Below are 23,647 nucleotides of genomic sequence, written 5' to 3'. Positions count from 1 at the left end.
TCCCCCTTGCCGGGGAACCTCCAAGCTTTGGGGGTGGGGGGGGGGGAGGCAGCAAAGCGAGGGACTGAGGGACCCTAACCCTAACCCTAACCCTCACCGATCACCCGGGAAAGCATGCGAACGAGGAGCCCCCGTGTCCTGCTCCCGGCAGCGGACGGCACAAAGCGAGGAGGCCTGGACAAGGCAGCACGCTCCCCGCTCTCGCTGCATCGGGGCTTTTCTCCTCCAGGCCGCTTTCGAAGTCCCCTTCTCCGCTCCCAAGAGCCGGAGCCGCTGCTTCCAGGCCCTGTCCGAGCCCCGACTTGTGGCCTCACTTCGAGGAGCGCCTGTTGCTGGGGACGGGGCTGCATCCCCCTCAGCCGCCGCCTCGCTTCCTTCCAGGAGACCCGACGGCTCTCCCTCTCCCGCTCGCCCTCCTGCGCCCGCAGCAGACCGAGACCCCCCGCCCCCACCCGGCTCGGCCCTACCTGGGCGCCTCCAAGCCTGCCCGGCTCCGCGTCGCGCTCCACCCCGGGCAGCTGCAGCGGGGGCGCGCGGCGGCCCGGCTGAGCGCGCCCCGGAGCCGCCGCGCCGTCGCTCGCGAGTCCCTCCGAGAGCCCTCGGGACTGACTCCGGAGTCGCGAGGCGGCGCGTCGCCCAGGGAAGGGGCGGCTTCCCACAAGTCCTCCGGGAAGCAAATGCCCTCGCCCGCCTCCCTCCAGGCAACATCTCGCGGCACACCAGGCAACATCTCACGGCACACTTGTGTGCCGCGGAACACCGGTTGGGAAACACTGATCTACCGGACTTCCCCACGTCTCCCTCACCCTGCATTCTTTACAAGTCAGTGTAGACAATATTGAGCAGATAGACCAACGGCCTGATTTGATATATAAGGCAGTTTTCTATGTTCAGTATGAGAAAGATCTTTGATTGAAATGTCTCTACCTGATCTTAAAGAGAGTCGGGAGGTGTAAGCAAACATGGCATTTGGAACAGTTTTACATAAATATTTGAAATAGCATTTAAAAAGTTTAAACATGCCCTTCATCATGACCAGGCACTCATATCAGGACTTAGGAGCTCATCAGAGATACGGAGCAGATACTTACCCAGTAGCCCCAATGAAACTGCAGCATTTACACAGCTGCCAATCTACTTAAGCTGGGAAACAAGATTTGTCTTGTCTGCAACAACCACCAGACAACTCCACTGTCCTTTTGTCTTGCTACCAGTCCATCAGTGAAGTAAATCCCTATGCTTGTCTCTTTACATAAAGTGCCCAGTTTAAAATTCTGGAGTCATCCGGGAGCAGTTAAATGTAGACGGGTTCAGAAGTTTGCAGCATCCATTCAAGGACCTCAAGGTGTTGTTTGCTTTTAAAAAAGTCTCTGTGGAACTGTTCGCACTGGTGGAGAAGGGAAAATAAGTTTTATTACTATTGTAATAGTAATTTAAGTGCTTGTGTATAAATTCTATGGGTTCCCTAACCTGAGCCACACTACCATATTCCCTGTGTTTGAAGACTGTCAGTTTTAAAACAATTCTAAGAGAGTCACTGCATCCATGAGCTATTATTGTTGATTTCTCCCATCAGTACTCTGAGGCTATAGGGTACATCTCAAATATCTGTTGGACTTCAGGGTACCTATTCATCACTAGATGCACTTAATGCAGGAGGCTGTTGTGATTTACTGTTGTACTTGTTGCTGAGAGTATGTTTTGTGTTTTATTTTACTTTTATTTTAGGTGTTGTATTCTAAAATGGTTATGTGCTCTGCTCTGGGATGAACAATGAGAGTGGCTAACAAAACATCTGAAGCTAAAGACCTAGCAGGTTCATTAAAATAAATAAATCAGTCTCTGGGTTGGCTTAGGCTGTGTACTAATGCACAGAGATTGAGTGGTGAGCCCAATGTGGATCTGCTACTCTTTGCTTTTGGCCAGATGTACACACTTCCTTAGGGACGTGGGTGGCGCTGTGGTCTAAACCACTGAGCCTAGGGCTTGCCAATTGGAAGGTTGGCAGTTCGAATCTCCGCGACGGGGTGAGCTCCCGTTGCTCAGTCCCAGCTCTTACCAACCTAGCAGTTCGAAAGCACACCAGTGTAAGTAGATAACTAGGTACCACTGTGGCAGGAAGGTAAACGGTGTTTCCGTGCGCTGCTCTGATTTCGCCAGAAGTGGCTTAGTCATGCTGGCCACATGACCCAGAAAACGTCGGCTCCCTTGGCCAGTAAAGCGAGATGACCGTTACAACCCCAGAGTCGTTTGCGGCTGGACTTAACTGTCAGGGGTCCTTTACCTTTACCTTTTACACACTTCCTTACAGAATCAAGCTTAGGGCCAACAAGTTCTTTCTGTTTCCAGAAGAAGTTGGCTGTGCACAGTGCTGATTGGCTGGTCCCTGTGACAGCCCCAAAAGCTTAAACCATGGTTTCTTGCTGTGCTCATGGGGGGGAGGGGAGCCTTAAATAATGCATTTGGATGTCATGCTATGTGAGCCCTGTTGTGAAGGGAGATGTGAAGTGGGCATTCTTGGGTTGCAACATCGCTTACTAAATGATACCTTATGGAAGTGCTATTTATGAATGTGGCCTTTGTTTGTGTGTAGCTGGTGAAAGGTGACGTGCATAGAAACCAACCTCAAATTCTAAGATTAATAGTTATAAAATGATAGCTCGACAATGTTCATGAAGTCTGAAGCATTAACCTTTGAGCTACATTTTCATTATCTTTGTATTTTTTTTTTGCAGTATTGCATATAGTATTCCTGTATTCTGTAAGAGAAATAATTGAACTTCAGATGTGTTTCTCTGAAGTGAGATTCTGCCATTCTATAATTACCGGTTAAAGAGGTTTAAGCAGCAGCTAACTATTTCTGTGCTATTGCTGGTCATATTGAAGTTGTTTTCAAATAAAGCAGTGCATGGATCTCCTGCAACAGATAATATTCCTGAAAATAAAGCAGAAAACCTCCTTTATTACGTAACAACCATATTTCTTGGTTGCATTACAAACTTTCCCCCTTTTCAGAGCTTGATTCAGAAATTTAAAGTCTATTTGTACTTAATGTGATGCTTCCAAAAGCATTTGGGATGCCAAATATTAACAGAACCTTTTGTCTTTGGAAAGGGTGGTTTAATGCATACACTGATTTTAAACCAACAAAGCCAATTTGATCCCCAAACAAGCTTTTTATCTGATTTTTAGCCAATGAGACAGACTTCCAACAGGGGGTGCTACCATTGAATTTACAAATGGTCAGGCAGATCTTACATATTTGCCAGGACAGTTGATAGAACATTTGTCCTTTGTTCATCCTGATAGAAAAGGGGCTTATCTGGCCTTGTAGACCTTTGCAGGATCGGCAGGTGGACTGCCTGCAGGCTTGCCAGAGGCTGTGAGGACAATTTGCTGCCTTTTAATTGAGCGCAAAAATAAATCAAATCTCTGGTTAAAACATCCAGTCCAGAGTGTATCAATTTGAAGTTTCTACAGATAAAGTCCACAGTTTTAGCTGTCAAGGAACAAGCAGCCTAGACTGATAAACACCACATTTTCGCAGCGTTCAGGTCTCCAAAATGAAAAGCAGTTGATAAAACAAGTTAAGTCCAATTAAAAGCTGTATTAAAACCAAGTTAAAAATCTCATTAATTACAGAGCACTGGTTTCAGCTGCCTCCCACATCACCACTCAGTAAAAAGAAAGCTGACAAGACAAATAAGCTCCAGGCCTGTTAATTGCTATTGGAATCACAGCGCCACATTCTTCTGTCCTCTGATTTTCAAGATAAGATAATTGATCTAAAACACGTTAAAACCAATTAAAATTGTGTGACCTGTGGAGCTTCAGAGGCAGCTGTCTGCCCTGTCACCATCTTAACCAGAAGTCAAAGTTTGACTGATTTTAGTGGAAATTCCAGCCACCCATGTGTGCAATACAGAAGAGCCTGAGCTGGATTGTAGGTTCATTAGTACAAAACTTTCCTCTTCTTTCCAATTTGAGAATGTATGGCGGAAGTGCAGCGCTGGAAATATTATTTTCCTTTTCCTTTACCCCTTTCAAATAGATGCACTGCCATCAATTTGCATGCCCGCTAATATAGATCTTTAAAATTACTGATAAGAGATAAAGGGAGAAAAAGTAACCTTAAAATAATAATAATAATAATGAACACAGAATACATCCTTGCACTGAAGTTTAGCACCACACCAAAATGTCCTGGAGCCAGCAGGGCCTGCTGAAGAACACAAACCCAAACACTGCCATCCTGTGGTAGAAAAAAATGTGGTACCTGCAATGCAAGCTGTCATGAAGCAGGCCACCGTGCCAGCAATCATGGCTCTCAAGGCCCCGTTGGCAATGTCTCTCTTCCGGGAAGGAGCCATGGATGCTGAGGAAGAGAGTTGAGGAAAACGACATCCACTATCAGTTCTTGCATTCTGGAATGTGAAGCAGTTCCAGTCAAGGTTTTCCTGAGCCCTCCAACCAGTGCTGGATTTACGTATAAGCTAAACAAGCTATAGTTTAGGGCCCCACTTTCTTGGGGCCCCCAGAAAAATTGTAAGGAAAAAAAATTGGATGTACATTTCCAAAATATAAGATAAAAAGCAAATAAAATAAAACCTGCATACAGCAACAGTGTTTTGTGTTGTGTGTGGTGTATATTCAACACAAAAAACAGCCACAATTTGTTGTTGACAAGGGACAGCTGGACATATAAAGGGCCCCATTACCTTCAGTAGCTGAGGGCCTCATCAAACCTAAATCTGGCCCTGCCTCTGACTATCTCTGCACCAGCTAGACTTCACCAAGCAGCCAGGAAAGTGTCCAGTAGCCTCTGGGCCAATTTTCACATTAAAGGTAAAGGGACCCCTGACCATTAGGTCCAGTCGTGGCCGACTCTGGAGTTGTGGCGCTCATCTCGCTTTATTGGCCGAGGGAGCCGTACAGCTTCCGGGTTATGTGGCCAGCATGACTAAGCTGCTTCTGGCAAACCAGAGCAGCACACGGAAATACCGTTTACCTTCCCGCCGGAGTGGTACCTATTTATCTACTTGCACTTTGACGTGCTTTCGAACTGCTAGGTTGGCAGGAGCAGGGACTGAGCAACGGGAGCTCACCCCATCGCGGGGATTTGAACCGCCGACCTTCTGATCGGCAAGCCCAAGAGGCTCTGTGGTTTAACCCACAGCGCCACCCGCGTCCAGTGCAAGATACCTTTGCCTTTTTGGTATGACAATGGCTTCCTTAGGCATTAGCACCAGGTTGATGCATTCTCATGTATCATCCGGAGCCCATAAGTTCTGGCTGCTCTTTGTAGATAGCCAGAGTTGGTGATTTTCATGACCTTGAAATTTTCGCACCTCAGAAGAGAGGTGCAGAGTGTCTCTGACATCACAATGAGCTAGAGAGATGCTTGCAGGACCTCCACAGTACAGCACAATATCAGACGTTATTGGGATGGAGAGGGGGAAGGCACACTGGTGGTGGGGCCTGTGCGGTTCAAACACATCAGCAGAGCCAATCCAGTGCTTCTGCTGCCACTGCACAATCTTGCTGCCACCACACCCCTCCCGCTCTCTGCAGTGATTCAGCCAGACAGATGTCAGCTCAGCAGTGCAGTCCTGCCAAGCCATCCACAGCTGCATGTATTGCAGCAGCAAGAGTGTTTGGGTTTGGATTATTTTTGTTCAATACTATGCCCCAAACAAGAAGTAAACGTTTTCTTACTGAGTCCTCCAATTACGAGTCCCAAAGAGCCAAAGTTTGCAAATCCACAGAGAGCATAAGTGGCAATGGTTTCTGATCGAATCTAAAATTTGAAGAAAGGAAAACATCTTGCTAGGTTACATCATCTTACCCTTTGAAATGGCAAAATCTACCAAAATATGATTTAAGCAGCTTCTCTGCTGTGTGCCTGTGGAAATGACTGCCTTTCTTTAATAATAATAATAATTTATTATTTGTACCCCGCCCATCTGGCTGGGTTTCCCCAACAATGAATCCAACAAAGATGAAAAATACACTAAAATGTCACATATTAAAAACTTCCCTGAACAGGGCTGCCTTCAGATGTCTTCTGAATGTCAGGTAGTTGTTTATCGCTTTGACATCTGATGGGAGTGCATTCCACAGGGCGGGCGTCACTACCGAGAAGGCCCTCTGCCTGGTTCCCTGTAACTTGGCCTCTCGCAGTGAGGGAACCGCCAGAAGGCCCTCGGAGCTGGACCTCAGCGTCCGGGCAGAATGATGGGGGTGGAGACGCTCCTTCAGTTATACTGGACCGAGGCCGTTTAAGGCTTTAAAGGTCAGCACCAACACTTTGAATTGTGCTCGGAAACATACTGGGATTCTCAGGGCCATCTTAAGCATATCTGGCACTGTGGTGCAAAAATCCCTCTGGCGCCACCTCCCCGTTTCCCAGACCTTTTTTAGGGAGGACAGCGCTGCCGGCAACACGCCCAGCTTTGTGAGGCTGGAAGAGGCGGGCAGTGCTGGACGGCAGCTCCTCCGGCACGGCTGGACGCGGCAGCTCCCGGCTCAACTGGCCGCTTCATGCCATGGTGGCCACAGCAGGTGGAGGCTCCAGGCGCGGTGCTGCTTTGGCACGGCATGGCGGAGGCGGGTGAGGGTGGCCAGCTGATGCTGGGAGGTGCCGCGTCCAGCCTCTGCCTCTTCCCTGGCGTCCTCCAGAACTTGACACCCTGGCGCACTGCACCACTAGCCTCTATGGGTAAGAGGCCCCTGATGATTCTATTGGGTATATACTGTATATACACATTGTTTTCCAACTGCAAGAGATACAACTATGAGCATATCTTCACTCTTCCCACCCGCTGTTCCCTGTTTATAATAAAATTATACAATCATTTCAATTGATTATATGCTTATGAGTGCCCCCTCATGTTTTAAAGCAGCTATTTGTAGATATCTCTGGTCGCTTCTTGCCTATGTAGAAAAACACATTTCAAGGTCTCTTTTGTCCAACCTTTTCCTGGAAATGTTTGAAAGCTGGGAAGCTTCATTGTTGCAGGCTGTGGGAGTGGACATGCAGCAGAATAGACTCTATTGGAGATATATACCTGTATCTAGACTTATTAGAAGGCTCTGAGAAAAATTAAAAGTGAACCTTCCAACCTCTTTTTCACTATGCCGTCATGTTCTTGCTGAATAGTTCTGGAATTACCAAAGCAGAGAACCCTGGCATCAAACTTAGGAAGCACCAGGAGACACAGGTTCAAGCCTAACCACAACGATTTCTGCTGAAATATGAAGTGGCACAAAAGTTAAATATATAAATAAATAAATTAAAGTGCTTCGTTGCAGTGACAGCACAGGCTTTCAACTTGCTCTGGGTGTAGTAGTGAAATGACCACTTCACCATGAACAGAATGGCAGCCTAGACCACTGGAAATCAATTTCTGATACTCCAAAATGGCAATCAAAATGGACTGTCAGTTCAGGTTCAGTCTGAAATGGTTCACTCTGAAAGAAAATGTGGCATTTTTAGGCAGAAAGTCTTGGATTCAGAACTCTCAAAGTACTTCCTAGGAAGACGCACTAGGTGTAAAGAAAAACATTCTGCCACTCTCTTCAGATTCCTAGGGAATTGTATTTTGTACCATCCCTTATTGAAACGGTTCCTGGAGATTGGGGCAGCAATAAGAATTAACCTAGTCATCTTATCCCCCTGCCTCCACATTTGTGCCCTGCTCCCTGTTGCTAAATGGGAGATTATGCTGCTTAGCTCAGATTGGGTGCTGTGAATTAAATGGGCATTAGAAAAATATTCTGTGTTGCTATAATAACACATGCTTAACCAAAGTGGTTTTTAAATCAGAAATCAATTTTATTCGGTGTGACGATTGGAACCTCTGAGAAGGCTAGGTCAAATAAAAGCAAAGAACTGTGCAAGGATACTCACACTCAGATATTGGTTCTCTCCACCAATGTACTTTTCCCCTCCTGCCTTCCTCAGTTTGATCAGTTCTGAAAGATCTTTATAAGCCACAAATTCATTGAAGAAGGTCTTATAGCCGAGAAGTCTACCAACAAGAAAACTGTCTTCCCAGTCGACTCCCATCATGAATGAAAATGGCATAAAGACATAAGCACAAATGACCTAAAGAGAGAGGGGGGGGGGAGGGGTTGATCTAAAAGCCAATAAATACATTAACCACATATTGGTATTTCTCAGGGCTTTTTGTTTACATAAAAACCACCACCACCTCCTACGTTCGATTGCTTTGCTGTGGTCACCAAGCTGGTCAGGCTCACAAATGCATCAGTACGGCTTTAGAAAGCAAGTCAATATTAGGCAACCCTACCTTTTGTCATGTGAAGCCATTGGCGCCAGTGCAAAGCACGCATAACAATGGGAAACAAAAAGGAGCAGGTAATTGGGCAGGCCATTAAACTCCCCTTCCCTAATCACTACCACCCACCCACCCCTATCTGCAGTTGTGTTTTAATAAAATTTAAAGACAGAAAAGGGGGAATGTGATTACGGATCTCCACTGTCTCATAAAGTCCAAGGACACCAGTGACAGAGGAAGGGGGCCACACCCTCCACTGATGAACTGAATGAAGGACTTTGCTGAATGAATGGTGCTTTAAAAAAATAAAAATAAAAATCATTGATATAACTGCAGACTATAGAAGGGTTGGTTTCATGAGCAGCAGCACTGAACCATAGTTGGAAGAGACCTCAAAGGTCATTGAGCCTCACTCAGTGCCGTGTAGGAAGTCCAGCACTACAACACGCCTGAGAAGTGGCCAGTCAGACTCCCTTTGCATCGGCTAAATAGGATTCATGTGAAAATATACCGTATTTTTCGTCCCATAGGACGCTCCGTCCCATAGGACGCACCTAGTTTTTTTGGGGGGAAATAAAGGAAATTTCCCCCCTTTATTTCCCCCCCAAAACCAGGTCGGGGAACAGCGGTATGGCGGCGCTCCGCCTCCCCGCTGTCCCCCGAGCTTGTGGGGCTGGCGCTGGGGAGAAGAGCGCTTCTCCCCAGCGCCAGCCTCCAAACCAGGTCGAGGAACAGCGGGATGGCAGCACTGCGCCTCCCCGCTGTCCCCCGAGCTTGTGGGGCTGGCTGATGTCTGCCCGAAGCGCGGGGCGCTCTGCTTCAGCGCGCCCCGCGCTCCGTGCAGCAGGCTGCTATCCGCAGCCTAGGGAGCCCTGTGGGATCTCCCGCGGGCTCCCCAGGCTTGCTGATAGCTTCCTGAAGCCTGGAGAGCGAGAGGGGTCGGTGCACACTCACCCCTCTCGCTCTCCAAGCTTCAGCGAAAGCCTGTATTCGCCCCATAGGACGCACCCAGATTTCCCCTTCATTTTTGGAGGGGCAAAAGTGCGTCCTATAGGGCGAAAAAGATGGTAATTTTTTTATTTTATGTCAGGGGTGTGTGTGAAAGAGAGAGAGATCATGCCTTAGCTAAAATCTTATAGGACATGAGTAAAACTTAAGTATATTGTCCTTGTTTCTTATATTATGTACAAGCAAATAACCTTTTATAATGTACTGTCTTTTTCATTCACCATGGCTGTACTGAATAGTGACAACAACAACAACAACAACAAAGCTTATAGCACTTAATACCTCAAAGCTCAACTGTGAATAGTTGAACATATTTCCCAGCCAGGACAGGACTGCATTACAGAAAGAAAGCAAGGCAAGGAAGGCAATGAGATTTGCAGCAATGTTTGCCACCAGAGGGATGGAGGCAGAAGCCCCTTGGCTGGCTGCTTCCAATAGGTTTTTTGAGTCTCTTCACCGAGAAAACAAGAACAAAAGGTGCAGGTTAATGTGATGTTTAAAAGAGCAGGTGAAGGAACCCCTGTCACCTCCCCGCCCCCATGACAACAGAATTCGCCCTTTAAAAAAACCAGCAACCAGAAAAATGATCAGAACCAGTACAGTGGCACCGCAGGTTAAGAACTTAATTCGTTCTGGAGGTCCGTTCTTAACCTGAAACTGTTCTTAACCTGAGGTACCACTTTAGCTAATAGGGCCTCCCGCTGCTGCCACACAAATTCTGTTCTCATCCTGAAGCAAAGTCCTTAACCCGAGGTACTATTCTGGGTTAAGAAACCTGAAGGGCATGTAACCTGAATAGTCTGTAACCTGAGGTACCACTGTACTTAATCTTGTTAGCAATATTTAGCATTTACAGAGTCCTTTGGAGCCTTGGAAGCATTTCATGTGCACACTTTCTCAGGGCCAAGCAGCACAAGATGCAACTTGTGATTGAATGTCCTGAGCTACAGCCGCCCCTATCGTTAGGCAAAGTGAGACGGTTATCTTAGGACCAGGCATTTGATTTAAGGTGTTGTGAAAGGGCAGGAAATGGCTTGTTATGCAATTTACTGCAACTGTATTTTTGAATGTCTGCATAACAACTCTATTTATTGTCTTTTCCCTAGAGTGGCAGAGGACAGCCCTCTATCTGAGAGTCCTGTTCAAGTCCAGCTTAAAGATAAAGAACCACAAGAAGCGTAAAAAAGGTTGTTAGTCACCCATCCACAATTAGCACCACGACAGCAGTCCAAGCTGCCACAAAGGCCACTTGACCACAGTCTTCTCCACTAGGATGAGTTATATTCCTACTTATAATGCATTTGAAATTTGCCTCACCCTATAAATCAGTGCATACACATTTTATGCAAATTGATGTCCTCTATTTTTGTGATGAGAGAGAGAGCTACCCTACTCTTCCCAATTCTGCCTAAGCCTTTGCATCATGCAAGTATAAATCATCTTACCCTTTCTCCACTTTTGCACCCTGCTGTGCAGTTATCTGGGGATGTTCGGTCTCTGGCCAAAAGAGCTTGGCAATAGCCAAAGCTGCTGGCGCTGACATCACGGAAGCTGTTAATAAGTGGGAGGCTGGAATCTGAAATGTCAAAGGTGAAGGAGGACAACATTTCATAGAATCATAGAATCATAGAGTTGGAAGAGACCACAAGGGCCATTGAGTCCAACCCCCTGCCAAGCAGGAAACACCATCAGAGTACTCCTGACATATGGTTGTCAAGCCTCTGCTTAAAGATCTCCAAAGAAGGAGACTCCACCACACTCCTTGGCAGCAAATTCCACTGTCGAACAGCTCTTACTGTCAGGAATTTCTTCCTAATCTTTAGGTGGAATCTTCTTTCTTGTAGTTTGGATCCATTGCTCCGTGTCCGCTTCTCTGGAGCAGCAGAAAACAACCTTTCTCCCTCCTCTATGTGACATCCTTTTATATATTTGAACATGGCTATCATATCACCCCTTAACCTCCTCTTCTCCAGGCTAAACATGCCCAGCTCCCTTAGCCGTTCCTCATAAGGCATCGTTTCCAGGCCTTGGACCATTTTGGTTGCCCTCCTCTGGACACGTTCCAGTTTGTCAGTGTCCTTCTTGAATTGTGGTGCCCAGAACTGGACACAGTACTCCAGGTGAGGTCTGACCAGAGCAGAATACAGTGGCACTATTACTTTACTTGATCTAGATGCTATACTCCTATTGATGCAGCCCAGAATTGCATTGGCTTTTTTAGCTGCCGCGTCACACTGTTGGCTCATGTCAAGTTTGTGGTCAACCAAGACTCCTAGATCCTTTTCACATGTACTGCTCTCAAGCCAGGTGTCACCCATCTTGTATTTGTGCCTTTCATTTTTTTTTGCCCAAGTGCAATACTTTACATTTAATTGGGCACAAACAAGATGCTGAATATCATTCCTGTGGTATCCCTGCTGAACATAGGCTCCAGGCTGCCCCCCAAGATTGAAGGGGCCCAGAACACACATGTGATGTCACATGTGCATTGTGTGATGTCATGCACACCTCCCAAAGCCGTGCAGGCCAGTATGACCTCGTGCCAGGCATGCTGGTCCCTGTGGCATCTCCTGACACCACAGAGGCCGGTGCCGCCTTCCACCAGCTGTGGGAAGGCCTGGCAGCTCAGGAGGCTGTGGAATATTGAGGGGGGGGGCAACCCTCTCTTTGAAAATTGGGCTCAGCTTCTTGCCCTCCCTAGATGGCCTCCCTGCTGACGAAATAAATAGGTCAAAAGGTATGAGTGATATCTTTTTAAAAAGATTCATGTTTTGCCTGAATCAAGATACAGTGGTGCCTTGCAAGATGAAAAGAATCCGTTCTGTGATTATCTTCATCTAGCGGTTTTTTTGTCTTGCGAAGCAAGCCCATTGACGGATTAGCAGATTAGCGCTATTAGCGGCTTTTAGCGGCTTTTAGCGGCTTTTAGCGGCTTATCTGCTGATCGGATCAGCTGATAAGCGGCTTAGCAGCTTAGAAAAAGGGGGGGGGGAAGGGAAAAAAAACCAGCAGGAACTCGCAAGACATTGTCGTCTTGCGAAGCAAGCCCATAGGAAATTCGTTTTGCGAAGCACCTCCAAAACGGAAAACTCTTTCGTCTAGCAAGTTTTCCGTCTTGCGAGGCATTCATCTTGCGGGGCACCACTGTATATGCATGTCTAGCTGAAAACATTAACTGGTTTAAATATACCGTAATCAGGATAGTCACATTGGTTTGCAGCAGGAAAACTGTCTACTCCGAAGCAAGACCTACGGAGTTTGATGGAACCTTCTCCCAGGAAAGTGCTGTTAATGAAAGATTTGTCTTCTAGGAATCTGCGTGGTTGGGGAGAACTAATTCCCTTTCATGCTCTTTGTTACTAGTCGGGTGGGGATGGAAAACAGTAATTAAGAGCTAGCATGTTTCTATACTTACACCAAATGAAATATATGCTCCTAAGACACTTCCAGCAATGGTGGCGAATCCTGCCGTCATGACAGCATGGAGTTCAGACCTGGTGATATAGGGCAAATAAGGCTTCACCAAAAGAGGAGATTCTGTCTGGTGGAAAAGGAGCAAAAAAGCAAGCCAGCACATATTAGGTGTTGCCTCATATTGCTATATTTTATCCATAGTATGAAATTACACTTGAGTACATTTAAAACCATCTCCTTTTCCTTTCTGTAAGCTAGAAATACTGGGATAGGCACAATTTCCAAAGTGGTAGCCATAGCAGTCTATTTCAGCAAAAACAGCAAGAGTCTTAAAGGCAATGGCAAAAGACCTTCAAGACTAACAAATGTCATTACAGCATAAGCTTTTGTGGTCTTGAGACCCCTTCATCAAATGCACTTAGGGGGATCTGCAGGAGTGTAAGAGGGTGAAAGTGTAAAGGCTGGTGTTAAGGGGCAATGGAATGCAAAAACAGTCAGTGACAATTCAATCAGAGCTTAAAAGTAGGCAAATGATCATTTTGCTTTCATTTGTGCTCTAACGGAATGATCACAGTCAATCTATTTGGCCAGTTGAAGATGTGAATATATTACACAATATAACATAAGAAACCTATGGGATTAACTTGTCACATCATCTATACATCTAGATCTAGAATCTGCCCATTTGTTTCTGTCCCTTTTGTTTCATGTGCACAAGTGCCTGTGATGCTCTTCAATCGCTCTTTATGGAAAGCAGACTTTCCTGCATCCAAGTTTTCCAAACTGATGTAAATCAGCGCCATATAAGACTGATTACCTGCTGCATGGAAGGTAAAAAATATGTATTGGGAAGCACTAGTGAAGTGGTGGCTAAAATCTGCCCCCAGGGTTCCAAGGTTTTGCCTGTTCGCCAATGTCTTTGCCAATTGCAGACTGTTTAATTCAAGCAGTTCTTAATGGAGATCACTAAGAACAAAGGATACTGCTATTCATGACTATGGTGGACATACTTTGCTAGACCATAAAGGGGTAAAGTTTTTCATCTGCCTTGCCCCACTCCCTGCTCTAAAGCTATTAGTTTGTTTTTCCTGTTTCACAGCTTACCTGTCCCACAAATATGTTGCCAGCTGCAACCAGCGATTCAACTGGACTCGTCCCGAGGGTTATTTGCATTACCCATCCAACCTAAGAAAAGAAGAGAGAAGAGAGAGTGAGTTTTGGATTTGATATCCCGCTTTATCACTACCCTAAGGAGTTTCAAAGCAGCTAACATTCTCCTTTCCCTTCCTCCCCCACAACAAACACTCTGTGAGGTGAGTGGGGCTGAGAGACTTCAAAGAAGTGTGACTAACCCAAGGTCACCCAGCAGCTGCGTGTGGAGGAGCGGAGACGCGAACCCGGTTCCCCAGATTACGAGTCTACCACTTAACCACTACACCACACTGGTGTAAGATGCAACATGGAAAAGTAATTTCCTGGTGTTCTCAAGCTAATCCACATTTGTGAAATTCTAGAAGTGTCAACGCCATGTCTAGAGGATGGTTGCACATCTTTCCCAAAGTAACTATTTTCCAGTGTCAAACAAGGAGAGGTCCTTTTGGCACCCCATGTAAACATAATTTTACTGCAGTGCAAGAAATCACAATGCATGGAGCAGAGATGCAGACAGTTGCCAGGGAAATCCAGCCAAAGTAATCTAAGCAGTACTTTGGAAATTGCAGCAAATCTAGAAATAAGGCTGAAATCCCAAGGTGTGGTAGGGAAATGAAAGTGGTTTAACTACCTTATCCAGCACCAACCTGGACTCCTTTCAGCAGGACATGGGGAGGGCAAAATCTATGGATGTTTGTGGCAGTGGAGAGGGGGGCCATCTGACATTGGATCTCTCTTTCCAAGGCTAGAGCTTTCTCTCTGCTCTTGGAGAAGAATATCTGATGGCCCCATGAATCTTCTCCCAGGGACCATAGGTATGAATAATAAATCTGCATAATGTCACAGGGCCACATAAGGCACATTACTGAATTCAGATGATACAGCTTGGATAATGTGTCTTACAATTTATGAATATAGTAAGAGATTCTCTAGGGTACCTACATCTGCTAATCTCCCCAGAAAGAACAGGCTAGGAATTCTACCCCAACTTTACAAACTTAAAGCTAACCCATCACAGTTATGCCTGGTGCTTTTTTCTTCAAGCTATGCAAGAAGTTAGTGCTTGAAAAGAAAGTTTGTGCTACCCTGTTCCCATATTTGATGGGTGGGCCCAACCAGGCAGGTGTTTACCATTACAGGTTGAAAGCTGTACAATTTGGGTTGGTGGGATTTCAGAGAAGAGAAGACAAAGAAATTTGAATGGGAAGCTCACTGGTGAGTGGGAAAAACATGGAGTAAATTAAAAAATAAATGGAAGTGTTAGGAATATAGGAAGCTTCTTTATACTGAATCACAACGTCAGTATTGTCTACACCAGGGTTTCCAAAACTTGGGTTTTTGGACTACAACTCCCACCAGCAAGGAGGACCAGTGGTCAGGGATGATGGGAACTGTAGTCCAAAACAGCTGGAGACCCAAGTTTGGGAAAACCTGGTCTGCACTGACTGACAAAGGATTTGGGGTAGGAGCATCTCCAAGCCCTACGTGGATATGTTGTGCTGCTACTGTGGACAAGGAATGGGAGATCCTTTCTATGGGCAACGATTCATATCACTCAGGTGAGGGCCTGGATTTGTTGGATAGTGGAGGTGAAAAGTATTAAGTTGTTCAAAAGCCACAGAATCAGACTCTGTTGGCGCAGAGTGGGGCCCTCTTGGTGTGAGAGACAGAGTGGAAGAGAGGCGTATTCTACAATTCACCAAAAGTATTAGAGAAAGTACCTGGGGGCTTTGTTACCTTTTTAATAAGCCACTGCATGAATCCAAGGTGGTAAAGCATAGACATCACCATGCTGAAGAAAATGACAATAGGCAGCACCTAATTAGGAGAGAAAAATCAAACCTTTTTTCTAAACTTCCAGAGAGAAACAATAGGTAGGCACTTCTGAAATCAGAAGATATAGCTATGCTACAGCCTTCAGACAAGCTGAAAACCACAAAAGTCCATCAAGACTTTTCTGCAGAACAGAAAATATTCACTGGCTGCAAAAACTCAGAAGCCTGGACGGGGGGGGGGAAATAGGTAGAAAGATGTGCCTGATGAGGGCATTCCACAGTCTGGGTGCCACAACAGAGGAAGCCCTGTCCCCGGTAGTCACTTGCCTCATTTCTGAAAGGGAAGCACTTGCAACGAGACTTCTGTATATTATTTTAAAAATACAGGCAAGTTCAGACAGTTGTAGATGTGGTCCTTGAGATAACCTGGGCCTAGACCATATGGGACTTCAAAGTCAAAATCAGCACCTTGAATTGCGCAAGCAGCCAATGAAACTCTTTACTACAGGCAAGATACAGTCAGTTCTATAGGAACCAGCCAATCATCCGGTACCATATTTTGTACCATTTGAAATTTCAGCATTCTCTCCAGGGGCAGACCCGTATGCAGCACAATGCAGCAGCCTAACTGGAAGTTGCCCAAGCATGGGTGATTGTGGCAAAAGGATCGTGCTTTTTTGTTTGGTTGTGTTCTTTAAGGAAGGGAGGCCCACAGCTGGTGCCCAAAGTGAAAGCCACGTTAGGCTGCAAATATATCTGCGTACTAGTAAAGGGGTAAGAGAATGAATACTTAATGGAGCATCGAAAGGGGATAGGATGGCAGATCCATCCAATATGATGGTTTAATGGGTGAAGACGCTCCCTGGCACAAATTTGCTAGATGTATATGCAAGCTGGGATTATCAGGCCTTGACCCATTTTGTCTCGCTGACAATAATCACATAAAGGATGCTTAAGCAGCATCTCTCCATCTAATATTTTTGCCTTTTAATAAGCCACATAAACAATGCTTAGTTCCTTTGTCATTCGGGACCAGCTGCTCTCCTCAAGAATGCCTTTGATTAGTGCACCAAAGCAACGTATTCCTGGGCTGTGCAAGGGTGCGCAGGTACACCGAGTGCTTTGAAAATAAAAATCTGCCTGATACATTCCATGCATATTACTGGGACAGAGTCAAAAGCAACTTGGTTGAAAATAAGGTGGAGAAACGTGTTTGTGGCCATCGAAACAGTGAGTAAACTCCATCCCCCTTAAATCACATATGGAACATGCATTTGAAAAAAAACAGACAAACAGGAATCCACCCCTTTGGAAAGAATCCTAAATGAAATCCCAGGTGGTAAACTGGGGGAATGAATTCCATTTAAAGGGGCACCTCTCAAAAGCAACAGATTTCAATACATTTGCCAGCCGATGAAAAGAGGAAGTAATCACAAACAGAAATAATGAACGGGGCTGGGGGATGAGTGGGGGACTGGGAACACTTCATTCTCAGAATGAAGAATTCTTGAGAAAAGTTCCAGAAGGGTTGTAAAAAATGCAGATGAGGTGGACATAAGTTTCTTCCAGAAGGCCAATTCTTTGGCCTGACCTGTCTCCTCAATCCAATGGAGAAAGAGAGAATAAGAGAGAATAAGACCTTGTTGCCTGCTCTCATCCGCTCAAGTACCAAAGAAATGGAAAAAAGATTGGTTGCTGGGCAACATCCCCTTCCAAAGAGGTCAAGTATTGCTGGGCTCATTCCTGAGTCTAAGACAAGAGAGGGGAGCTTGGAGAGAGATTTTATTGATTCCTTTTGTGAATTAGAGGGCACACTTAGGGTGAAGATTACCTTTTTTTCTTTTTCTTTTTAAAGCAGCCTCTTGAGAATCACCCAATAGTTTCAGATTCCTCTTTCGAAACTTATCATTAAGAAAATTGTACCATTAATTAAGGAAATCAAAAGAATGTGTGATAGGGTTATATAAGGGTTATATAAGCAAAAAGTCTAGATTTATGCTGGAGGCTGTGCTGTTGCAGATCATTAACAAAGTTTGCTCCTCTCAGCAAGGATAATCATATAATTGTATAGTTGGGACAGACCCTGGGTGTTTTTTAGTCCGACTCCCTGCAATGCAGGGATCTCAACTAAAGCACCAGTGCCAAATCTCGTTCCCATGGCTGTGGTTTCACCAGTTAGTAGGAAGAGAGAGTGGGAATCTCATCCATGCATTCATGTGTGTCATTAATTAGATTAAGTACAGAAATATATCTTGTGGGAAGCTGGACATCTTTCCGCCAGACCCAACACTCCAATCAATGTATCACACAGTTTCAGCAGAATAGAATTGCCACCATTCCATTCCCCAGCAGAGAACTTGCTTGAAGGGAATGACTGGCTAAGCCCTGAACATCAATACAGTACTAAAATGAGAAACACACTGCAGCGTTTTGTTGCAGATACTACTTTTACATTTCCCAAATTTACATGCCTTTGTGCGGTTGACACTACACCAGAAACGTAAGGAATAACTATTTACCTTGAAGGCAAAGAAGTGGTCAGTGTATTTATCACCAAAGACAAACTTAGAGCCAGCATCTGTGTATTCCAAGAAAGTCTTAAAGGAAAAAGAAGAAAAACTGTTAAAAACAAAGCAAAACACTGACAAGAAATCTTTCCTAGACAACAATGTGCTACAGATGATCAACACACTAAGTGTGAAAATTTGTCAGCATTTTAGTGCATAATTCTTCCACTATACATGTTATATGTAATTTCCCCTACTATATAATTTTTTGCAAACTGGTATTATTATTATTATTATTATTATTATTATTATTATACCCCACCCATCTGGGCAGCTTCCAGAACATATAAAAACATAATAAAATGTCAAACATTAAAAACTTCCCAATACAGGGCTGCCTTCAGATGTCTTCTAAAATTGTGTAGTTCTTTATCTCCTTGACATGTGATGGGAAGGTGTTTCACAAAACTACTGAGAAGGCCCTCTGCCTGGTTCCCTCTAACCTCACAGCTTGCAGTGAGGGAACTGCCAGAAGGCCCTCAGAGCTGGACCTCAGTGTCCAGGCTGAACAATGGGGGTGGAGATGCTCCTTCAGGTATACAGAACCAAGGCCATTTAGGGCTTTAAAGGTCAGCACCAACAATTTGAATTGTGTTCAGAAACGTACTGGGAGACAGTGAAGATTGTTTATGAGTGTTATATGATCCCAGTGGCCATGCCCAGTCACCAGTTCAGCTGCCGCATCCCCCTGATATTGTGCAGTTTTGCATGTTACTTTCACACTTTGCCGTAGTATATGCATCGGGACGTGGGTGGCACTGTCGGGACACGGGTGGCGCTGTGGATAAAAGCCTCAGCGCCTAGGGCTTGCCGATCGAAAGGTCGAATCCCCGCGGCAGGGTGCGCTCCCGTTGTTCGGTCCCAGCGCCTGCCAACCTAGCAGTTCGAAAGCACCCCCAGGTGCAAGTAGATAAATAGGGACCGATTACTAGCGGGAAGGTAAATAGCGTTTCCGTGTGCGGCTCTGGCTCGCCAGAGCAGCGATGTCACGCTGGCCACCTGACCCGGAAGTTTCTCCGGACAGCGCTGGCCCCCGGCCTCTTGAGTGAGATGGGCGCACAACCCTAGAGTCTGTCAAGACTGGCCCGTACGGGCAGGGGTACCTTTACCTTTTTATGCATTAGTGTACACATCACTTGGGGGGATAAATGCATTGCAAAAAATGGATAAGTGTGTATTTTGAAGAATTTTGAAGGTGTGTTTCAATTCACATATTGTTTTGGAAAATGTGAAAATGTGAATTGGTAATTTTGCTCTGAGATGTGAACTGAATCGAATTGCCCCCGTCCATCCCTAGTCCCATCTTGTCTGCCTCAGTAGGTGGATCTGTTGAGAATAATACAATGGGACTACCTAGTGGAGCCAGAGATGTTGCCAGAGATTATACATGTGGGTGAACTGATGACTGGCTAAGGATGCAATCATAGACTTATTGTGCGCCTATCCAGACTTGCGTTTGTCTCGTGATTTCCACTCACAAGTCTGAGAGGTGGGTTTTTTTTTCTCCCACCCATTTCCCTGGAAAACCCACTATTTACTGCTTAATCAGAACAAATATTGATCCACAGAAAGCCAGATTGGCATTTGTTTCGATTTAGCAGTAAACAGTGAGTTTTCCTGGGGAAAGTAGCAGGACAAAACGAACAAAAAACCGCCTCTTGGGCTCATGACTTTAAATCACAGTACAAACAGCGTATGGATGGGACCTTACTTGGGAGTAAATCCTATTGAGCTCAATGGGGCTTTCTAAACCTGCAGGCAGAATCCTAATCCTGCTCCTGCTCCTGCCCTGCACCCCTGCACATGCACAGCCAGTTGGAAATGATGCTCAAGTCTCTTATACGGCATTTCCATCACATCAGAATACAAAGAGAAGTGGCCATCGCCATTCCTATTTTGTGTTAAGTTGGCCTGAGCTTTTCCTGATCCAAACAACAGTGCTTCAAATGTATGGTCATTGTGCAGCCTCGGTGTTTGGACCTGGGTCTTCCAGAGAGTTGCTGTACGTTCAGGTGTGTTTGCAATGCTTTCCACTCCCTTCCCACAAAAGCAGCTGCTAGTATAAAAGGTAGAGGACTGATGGTTTTAAACTAATGGAAGCATTGTGAAGCCGCCAGTTAAATGTCAGTGTGGTTAGCTTACTGCTTTTAGAAATGTAACAGAATGTACTTGTTCTGAACAGCAAATGGAAAATGTTCAAGAGTTGTAGAGCCGCATTGTTATAGGTCTAGTAGTTTGAAATAAATGAACATCATTCACCATAAACAACTCCTTCAGGTACTGTATCTATTTACACAGGTTCGTGTCCAGTACATTTCCTTGTTTCCTAAAAATAATCTATGCTGCACTTCCTGCACTTACTTCTTCACCTGACTTTTTTCCTGGCACAAGAGAAAATATTTCTGTATGTTTAATTTATCCAAATGGTTACAGGTGTGAATCCAGACCAGTGAATCTATGCGCCTCAAGACACTGTTGGACTCAAGCTCCCATCATCCCCAGTCATTGGTCATGCAGTCTGGGCAGCAAGGTCAATGGTTGTGGATGATGGGAGTTGTAGTCCTACATACAGTGGTACCTCGGGTTACTGACGCTTCAGGTTACAGACTCCGCTAACCCAGAAATAGTACCTCGGGTTAATAATAATAATAATAATTTTTTATTTATACCCAGGCTCAGGGCAGCCAACAACAAATTTAAAACACTTAATTGATGCTACAAAAAACAGCATAAAATAGGGTATAAAACATGAATAACAATAAAATCAAAAATCAATTTAGGGGGAAAATCCATCCAATAAACATTAGATGATCACCAGGGCTAGCTGGCTAAATTAGTTCTATTTGGGCCAGCGAGGAGACCAGGGGAGAATTAGCTGTGGGATCCCACAGCGGGTAATCTTTATAAAAAGAACTTTGCTTCAGGATGAGAACAGAAATCACGCGGCGGCAGCAGGAGGCCCCATTAGCTAAAGTGGTTCCTCAGGTTAAGAACAGTTTCAGGTTAAGAATGGACCTCCGGAACGAATTAAGTTCTTAACCTGAGGTACAACTGTAATTGGAGGGCCAAAGGTTCCTCACTCCTAGTGTATGTTAGTTTCTGTTTTGCCACTGTGCAGCTGCTTGGAGTCACAGGACTCTGTTTACATTCCAGAGACCTTCCAGGCTGTTGGAAGTCTCACGGGAGATGGATGTGACGTTAGTGGTTTCCTGTTCCTTTGCTCCTTTGTTGTTCAGTTGCTCCTTGCTTTCATAGAGAGAGGATGTGTTTTTTGTCTGCGTAGCTTAGAAATAAACTCTTTAGCCACGTAGCCATAAAGCTCATCACTTCCGCGTGCTGCTTTGATTCTCTGCTGGATGGGAATGTGTCTGAGGCCTCATCAAAGGCTCAGGTCATTAATCACGTCGGGAGGCGATTCCAAAGGCTCGGCTGGAGGAAAATGAGCTTTATCAGCTCGGTCGTAACGCAGATCCCGACAGTGTAGACCTTTGCACTAATGCTTCAATTTTAACTGCTTAATCCTGACAAGTACTATCTTAGCAGAGGCATCCCTCCATTTCCCACATGGAAGGCCTTTTCTAAAATGGAACCTGCTTTGGCAATGACTCATTGAGCCCAAATCCTGTTCTGACAGTGGCCACCCAGATGCCACTGAAGCAAGACTCAAGCGTAAGTGTGCTCTGTCCTCCTGTGGTTTCCAGCAACTGATATTCAGAAGCATTGCTGTCTCTGACTGTGGAGGCAGGGCAATAGCCATCATGGCAAGAAACTGACAATATTATCCTCCATGAAAGGAAGACGCAAGAGCCCTGGTGGAAAAGTGGACAGTTTCATCTTGGCCGGGAGTCACACACATGGATCAGGCCGTATCCCAAGTAATCGCTCTATGAGTGATCTACTTTGCTGCTTCCCTTCAGAAAACCCCTCCATTGTCCCACTTTAAGCGGGACATCTTGGAATTGCAGAAGACATCCTGGCTTTGGATGGATCCCACGGTGTTCTGTTTTGGCTCCCATGAGAGTATGCCCCTGAAAGACACACCTTTTCTGGGCTCGCACCTGGCTCCTTGAGCGGCAGTGTGACATCTGGTGGTGAGCTCCCACCCCAGTGCCACTGCTTGTTCTAAGCTTACTTCTGGGTTCCCTCAGTCAACCTCCGCTGATGTCAGGGTTGCCCCACTGAGCTAGGGAGAATATCTCTTCCACCACCACCATCACCACCCACCTTCTTGTCCACCATAGGATGGATTTCTTAGATCTAGGTCTCTCTCTTTCTGGTCCCGGGCCCTAAAGAAGTCAGACTATCCTCCACCAGGGCCAGGGCCTTTTCAGTGATGGTTCTGACCTGGTGTAATGCTCTGTCCCATGAGACCAGGGCCCTTCAGGATTTAACCTCCTTCCGTTGGGCCTGTAAGACAGAGCTATTCCACCTGGCCTTTAATTTGAATTCAGCCTGATCTTTTATTTCCCTTCTCTTCCTTCCCCCTCCCCTTTTATGAAGATTACCCGCTCTGAGACCCCATAGCTAATTCTCCCCTGGTCTCCTCGCTGGCCCAAGTAGGACCAATTCAGCCAGCTAGCCCTGATGACTATCTAATGCTTATTGGATGGATTTTCCCCAAATTGATTTCTGAGCTTTGAATTTTATTTTTATCCATGTTTTTATACTGTATTTTATGCTGCTTCTACAATTAAGTGTTTTAAATTTGTTGTTAGCCGCCCTGAGCCCAGTTTTCTGAACCGGGAAGGGCGGGGTATAAATAATAATAAAAAATTATTATTATTTATTATGATTTCTCTGTCCCCCTTTAACGTGACCAGCAGCAGTCACTCTATCACCCAAAAGTCACAGCCCCAAAAGACGTGTGTTTGGGAGTGGGGGTGTTCTCATGTGAGCCATGTGACTTGCATAGCCCCAAAAGATGCACATCCTGATTTTCCTCTGGAGCATGTTGGAGAGTATGCTTCAGCCCCCAGGATGTGACAGATAAACCTACTTTGGGATAGCTCCTCATGGAGCCACTCACATGGGCTCTCTTTCCCCTCCCGCAGCCACCCACGCAGCTCTTCTTGCTGATGCATATAGGTAAAAAAAATGGCTTACCTGCACTTGACCACCAAGCCAGTTGAATGCATCGAATCCTACTTTTGTCCTCAAAGTTATTAGTCCAAGAATAAACTGTAATCCTATCCCCCAAATTACTGGTCTCCATACAACCTAGCCATACATCAAAACAAAGAAAGCAAAAAGAATGACAGGCACTGGATTTAGAATGCAAATTTGACCAATCTAATAGCAATCTCAGGTGCTGAGCATGAAAAAGGTTACAGTCCAAACAGGGCCACTAACAAATATGAAAGCAAAATCTACAGATACAGGGAAACCCCATGATTTGCAGAAGTACCCAAAATGTTTTAAAACTAAGGGGACC

The 23,647-nt window shown here is 45.4% G+C and overlaps 1 protein-coding gene across 2 annotated transcripts in view; it reads right to left on the bottom strand.

Moving 5' to 3' along the window:
* Positions 1-828: 828 nt before the first annotated feature.
* The window catches only part of SLC28A3 (solute carrier family 28 member 3), a 47,466-nt gene continuing 24,647 nt past the window's right edge, over positions 829-23,647 (bottom strand). The window contains exons 7-18 of one of the 2 annotated variants that reach the window (XM_082241575.1): positions 23,320-23,433; positions 18,169-18,246; positions 15,612-15,692; positions 13,827-13,907; positions 12,724-12,849; positions 10,754-10,884; positions 9,591-9,759; positions 7,910-8,107; positions 5,716-5,797; positions 4,277-4,375; positions 2,827-2,935; positions 829-1,387 (exon numbers count right to left, since the gene is read on the bottom strand). In XM_082241575.1, coding sequence (XP_082097701.1) covers positions 1,267-1,387; positions 2,827-2,935; positions 4,277-4,375; positions 5,716-5,797; positions 7,910-8,107; positions 9,591-9,759; positions 10,754-10,884; positions 12,724-12,849; positions 13,827-13,907; positions 15,612-15,692; positions 18,169-18,246; positions 23,320-23,433 — 1,389 coding nt within the window. In that variant the 3' untranslated portion in view covers positions 829-1,266. The remainder of the gene's footprint in view (positions 1,388-2,826; positions 2,936-4,276; positions 4,376-5,715; positions 5,798-7,909; positions 8,108-9,590; positions 9,760-10,753; positions 10,885-12,723; positions 12,850-13,826; positions 13,908-15,611; positions 15,693-18,168; positions 18,247-23,319; positions 23,434-23,647) is intronic. The other variant, XM_082241576.1, reaches the window with a different exon arrangement.

This window comes from Podarcis vaucheri (assembly GCF_965113315.1).
Source record: "Podarcis vaucheri genome assembly, chromosome: 11".
Lineage (NCBI taxonomy): Eukaryota > Metazoa > Chordata > Lepidosauria > Squamata > Lacertidae > Podarcis > Podarcis vaucheri.
This window is presented reverse-complemented; position numbering and strand designations above follow the sequence as displayed.